General features: G+C 38.2%; 1 protein-coding gene across 2 annotated transcripts in view; it reads left to right on the forward strand.

The window, feature by feature from the left end:
• The window catches only part of DNAH3 (dynein axonemal heavy chain 3), a 69511-nt gene extending 67139 nt beyond the window's left edge, over nt 1–2372 (forward strand). For both annotated transcript variants that reach the window (XM_062634490.1, XM_062634496.1), the window contains 3 exons: nt 134–338; nt 1642–1779; nt 1961–2372. In XM_062634490.1, coding sequence (XP_062490474.1) covers nt 134–338; nt 1642–1779; nt 1961–2314 — 697 coding nt within the window. In that variant the 3' untranslated portion in view covers nt 2315–2372. The remainder of the gene's footprint in view (nt 1–133; nt 339–1641; nt 1780–1960) is intronic.
• Nucleotides 2373–6216: the final 3844 nt, after the last annotated feature.

Genomic DNA, 6216 nt, shown 5'->3' on the forward strand with positions numbered 1-6216 from the left:
AGGTGAGGTAAGGATTTTCTGACAGGACATTTACCAGCTTTGATCAGCCCTTCATTCAAGTTGGACTCGGAGGCCTCTAGCCAGATAATAAGAAATAAATAATGAGATGACAATTTCTTTGTTTTATCTGAAGGCTTACTGAAGTTATTCGGAGCAGTCTGATTAATTTACGCAAAGCCATTAAAGGCCAAGTGTTGATGTCATCTGAACTTGAAGGTGTTTTCAACAGCATGCTAATGGGAAAAGTACCATCAATGTGGGCTGCCAAATCCTATCCATCACTGAAGCCACTGGGAAGTTATGTGTCTGATCTCCTCTGTCGCTTGGTCTTCTTCCAGGTATGCAAAACTGAGACTGACAGGTCTAAGGAGTTGGTGTTTGAAAGCTGAAATGTGTATCAGTAGTGTCCTCACTCAACAGTAGCCTTATAGCTCCAGATTGTTAACTGTTTGTAGAGATTTATGACCCAATATACATTGCATTGACAGCATTGGAATTAGCTGGGCAATTGCTCAGCAGGGTGAATTGGGAATATAATCCTTTGGTGCTAATCCAGAGCTGCATATGGTAGTTTCCATGTTTCTGTTTCTAGAAGATGCATTTTAGTTTGCATTGATGTCTTAATGACTTCCCTGCTCAAAGGGTGTTGAACCAGGTGTGAGGGTGCTTTAGAAATGGTGCGTAACAGGCACTGTTAAATTTTATATATGTGACTGTAAATCTCTTTCAGGTTTAATAGAAAGCAACACTGCTTCCACACATTTTTAAAGAAGCTATTTTATTCTTTACTCACTCTTCCATCACCCTTTCCCTTGCATTCTTAGAGCTCTCTTTAAATTACTTGAAGTTTTAGATGTACCTTAAATAGGTAGGGTACTGAGATGCCGTGGAACTCCACTGTCCTGGTTTTGGTTAAACCATGACACTTATGTAAATCAGGGGAGGAGAAGGCTAGAAAGAAGTGTCTTAAAGATTTGTGTAAGCAGCAGAGTTTCCTGTTCGCTGAATTAGAGTACCACATGGGCTTCTTTTGACTCCAAATGGCTTAGAGTAGTGTGAGGACATTGCGCCCTTACTTTTTTTTCCTAATGCCTTTGTGATACACAACAAAGATCCTGGCCCAAGATCTCCTTGTCTGTCATCTTTTTACTGGATTGGCTTCCTCTACTAGGATTTGATGTGTTGGCTGTAGTGCCCTCATGGTGATCGGTAAAGATGCTATGTAAGAAAATGTGGCCTTTTTTCATGTTAGGAGATTGGTGTTTACAAGACTGTAAAAGACAGTACAAGTGTCCAAATGAAATAATTTTTCCTTTTATTTTTTCTGGCTAGAGTCTAGACTTACCAAAATATGCTTATTCTACTTTCTGAAATTTCTTTCTCAGTAGCACCGAGTTGTGGTTGTTTAAAAATGAGTGATTATTTTTCTTTTCATCATAAATAAGTGAATTCTGTGATTTGCCATCTCTGAAATATACAGAAGTAATGGTTATATGCAGAGCGTTCATCAAGGTTTACATCTCACTGTGCTGTTTCGGTATACCTGGAACAGCATCCTGAAAGACATCATTTTTCTGGTGAATCGGCACAGTGAAGCTACAAATGTATGTTTTCTTGTTTGCTTTTTCTCTACATATTCAGGATTGGGTCATCAATGGGCCACCCACAGTGTTTTGGCTCTCAGGATTCTACTTCACTCAGTCTTTTTTGACCGGTGTCTTACAAAACTATGCCAGAAAATACGCAATCGCAATTGACCATATTGGATTTGAATTTGAGGTAAGAAAATGCAGCAGAATTTTGTTTTTCTTGAACAGCTTGAAACATGTTCTGGGGCAGTAAGGAATAGAGTCTGCAAATGAAAAGCAGTTTTATTTAAAGGAGCAATTTCAGGCTATCACTTATAGGTTTTAATATACTCCAGATAAAAATAAAGCAAGCAATGGTTTAATCATTCTAGGTGATGCAACAGGAGCACACAATGGAGAAAATGCCAGAAGATGGGGCTTACGTGAGAGGCCTTTTTTTGGAAGGTGCACGATGGGATAGAGAATCCCTGGTAATTGGAGAATCGCTTCCAAAAATCCTTCATGATTCTTTGCCTGTAATTTGGCTGAAACCTGGAGATAGTTCCAAATTTTCTCATATGAACATCTATTTATGCCCTGTATACAAGACAAGCGAGAGAAAAGGTGTCTTATCCACTACTGGCCACTCAACCAACTATGTTCTCTCAATTGAACTCCCATCAGACAAGCCCCAGAAACACTGGATAAATCGAGGTGTGGCAGCACTATGCCAGTTGGATGACTGAGGATACGTATGTCAAACACTCATATTTTGTTATTAAAAGATATATTTTACTCCCCAAAGTCTGCATTTATTTATTTTTATGTATCAGGATTTCCTGCTGACTTCAAAGCAGCTCCCAAGTTCCTTTGGTTTTTAGCCATTATTAGCCACTGAACCAAGAGTCAGTGAAAATAGAACACTGCAAACAGAAACTTATTTCAAAGGCCTGGGCTTTATCTAGCAATAGATCAGAATGAACAGAACTCCCATCAAACTGTGTGCTACCCACATCATTACAAGTCTTGTGAAATCCAAATACTAACATTTAGCTACTATCATAGGGCTGCTTTGTTCATGAAACTGGGCCCAAGAAATTATGCTGCTGATTTTAATGGGAATCTAATCCATGAATCTTGCAAATAAGACTCTCTGGATTTGCCTACCACTTCCCTGTCCCAGGAGTATATCGGGCAAAGAGGGAAAAGATGAGAATAGTTTCTTGCCAACAAATAAACCCAGTCCTTAGCTAGAATGAACTGCCAGGACTGTATTGTAAAATTGTAATAACTGACACTGTGAAAATGTGCCTCAGAATCATAGAATGATAGAATGGTTTGGGTTGGAAAGGACCTTAAGATCATCTAGTTCCAATCCCCCTGCCATGGGCAGGGATGCCTCACCCTAGACCATGTTGCCCAGGGCTCTGTCCAACCTGGCCTTGAACACTGCCAGGAATGGAACATTTATCACTACTTTCGGCAACCAGTTCCGGTGCCTCATCACCCTCACAATTCCATGGAAAACCTCTAGACAGCACATGCATTGGGAACCTGTCACTTCTCAGAGCAGTATGCCTGTCTTATAGTTTTTTAACTTTTTATTTCACTATTATTTACCCACATATCCCAGATTCCTGATAAATGGAGCTGTGTCCTTCTTTCCTTTAGTTTCATTTTCTTCCTTATCTTGCCTTCTTGCATATTGCCCTAATAACCAGCTGAAATTTTGTACCTGTTTAAGCCCTTTCATCAGAGAAGCTCAAAGTAGCTTGCAAACATTAATTAAAAAAAAAATGGCCTGAACATCTTCAAAGAGCTATGCAGTCATTAGTTAATCCCCACAGCATGCCAAGAAGGTACTAAAGATGCATCATTAGACTTGTGTGTACACAGTACAGGAGAAGCACGAAGATCAAGGCAAACATTTAAAAAAAAACCCCATTGCATAAACATCCACTAATTTAGGGCCCTAGTTCATTGGGTTTTTTTTATTCACTGCCCAAATTGCAGCATTTTAATAACTTGCTTGAGGCCTCATAAAGTCAGAGATGCAGCTGTAATTCAGCAATTTGCAATATCCTGCTACAGTCACTAAGTGATGGCACTACGACTCATTAGAACATACAGTTCTTATCGTAGGGATTTCTCTGTTGTGTGGTGCTTAGCTGTAACAGGTGAAAACAGCGTTAAGTATTGTTTTATTAACCTTCAGGTTGTTTTATACAGATATTCATAAAATACTAACTTTTAAGAACAGTAACATACAGGTAAGCCAGAAGAGTTACAGCTATGTTTTACAATGCTGCTCTGCACAAAGATAAGCATAGATCATGAGTACAGTTTCTTCCTGAACCATATTTGGTGCCTCACTAACAGTACAGTATACAAGCACTTGGAGCATCATTATGGCTACATTGTGACTAGAGCAAAAATGTCAGGCCTTAATGGATATTTGTTTCAGTAAATGGGACAGAGATGTGCAAGGGTTTCAGCTTACTGATGGGAAGAAACTACTCTTTAACAATTTAGACCAAAAGATACTTGGCACCTATAGCAGAAATAATAAACTTGTTTATGAATGTTACAGCACAGTCATTCAAACTGACAACCATTTTTTGATAAGAGAATTATGTTTCAAAAGATCTAGAAACAAATTAATTAAAATTGGTCCTTTAAAACCCCTGTATTCTGTCAGACTTCATAACAGAGACACTTTGTATTTGTAACATGATTACAAGTAACTGAAATGTACTATATATTTTAAAAAACCCCATTGTGGTAGTTACCATAGTTTTGAATGAGTCTCCTCTTGCCAGGTGTTTTACATGCAGGCCGGAGAGGCTAGACCTGGCTCTTAGATCCTTCCCTATGGACTGATCAGTTCAATCACTAACCTCTGAAGGATCGATCTTTTTAGATTTGAGCTCATGCATGCCAGTGACTGGTGACAGCTTACCTGTGGCTGCTGAGGCACTGCTGAAAGGGAAGCTGGGGCAACAATGGAGTAATCATTCTTAAAACAGTAAAATTAAGAGAAGATGGCATTTGAGGATTGAGTTTCTTGATCCTTCTTCAGAAAATACTAGTCTTACAAGCACAGTCCTCCAAATTAAGCCCTTTTAAGTTAAAAACAGATTCACTAGTAAATGCTACCTAAATTATATTTTATGGAGATAAATTACTTTTAAACTACTGGAAAATACTGTAGGATAGCTTGCCATGTGGGTTGCTTGTTAACACCTTTCCGTGAACAAACACTAATTGGTAGGTTATTAAATAACAACAGTTCTGTGAATATATAGTGGCTTTGCTGCTGTATTGTGTGCAGCGTCCTTGTTACTGTGTTGATTTTCTAAATGCTTCTTCTGTGTTAATGTTAGATTTGAGATGAAGGCATCTCTCAGAATGTAATTAAAGATGTATTTCAAGCTTTTGTAGGTGTGACCAACAGATCTAGACAAGAGAGAAGTCTGTCTATCTTCATGCATCTCTTGCTTGCCCTTTCATCAGGGATCAAGCACGGCTGAGTTCCTTTAGTTGATGGTCACTGAAGTATGTGATTTCCTGGGCTGCCCTTACTGTTAGAGAAAAAGTAATGGAATTTACTGTTGAGGGATATCTGTCTTGGAGGTATTTTTCTGTGGTTCTTTAAAATGAGCTTCCTGACCTTATTTCCTGAGCACTGTCCAGATGTTCCTGAAGGAAAAACTGGCTAAACATTAGCATTCACAAGATTTCTTGGCTGAGATGCATTAAGAAATAAAATAAAAAACAACTCAGCTGTTAGACATGATAAAAATGTGGAAAATCTTTGGGGAAATAAAGTACCTTGTAATAATATTAGAATTCTTGGCTTTACAGGTTCAGTATTTCAATTTCTTAATTAGAAATTCTCATTAAACAAACCACAAAAAATACCTGCAGTTACAGCAAATTACAGATTTACAGCCTCGCTAATAACTCAAAGCAGATGGAAAAATTGCAGTATGCAGACATTACAGAGCAAGAGATGTTTTTTCCTTAGAGCAGAGTCAGATTTTCAGCTTGAGATGCTGTAAGACAGATAGGGTTAGTACATTCCCTTTCTCTTATCTCATCTGTACAAAAATCCATTTCAAGAACAGAAAGTACTATCTCTGTTGATTTTAGCACCATTGGGCTGTTAAAGAGAAAATTATACAATGAAAAAGCAAAAGACAGTACAAAGCATTCTTCTACTTATAAGTTCCTATAAGCTAGAACGTTTTGCCTAATAGGATCAGAAAAATTAGTGAAAAGTGTGGATCTCTCCTGTAATTACAATTCTTGAAAATTAATTTATAGATATGATCAAGTAGATGATCTTTTTGTCTGTGGTTAAAAGATGGATGTTACTGATAATAATTTCTGACGGATACATTGTAGGGCCCCAAGCAAGTGAGGTTGGCTTATTTTCTCTAGATTTAAAAGGTATTACAAGAACAGACTTGTATCTGTGGGAAGATAGATCAGATAGATAGCCTAATCCCTCTTAACCTGTTTCAGTTTGATACTTCCCTTGGGATATATTGGGTCACTGCTGCAACTTCTTGAGTGTTTCCTCATCCCTAGACAACAGTGAGGGGGTGCATTCAGTAAGCAGGTATCAACTCCATCTTCTTAAATG

The sequence above is a fragment of the Pezoporus occidentalis genome, unplaced genomic scaffold (assembly GCF_034315485.1).
Source record: "Pezoporus occidentalis ecotype Australia unplaced genomic scaffold, CSIRO_AGI_Poc_V1 ctg113, whole genome shotgun sequence".
Classification (NCBI taxonomy): Eukaryota; Metazoa; Chordata; class Aves; order Psittaciformes; family Psittacidae; genus Pezoporus; species Pezoporus occidentalis.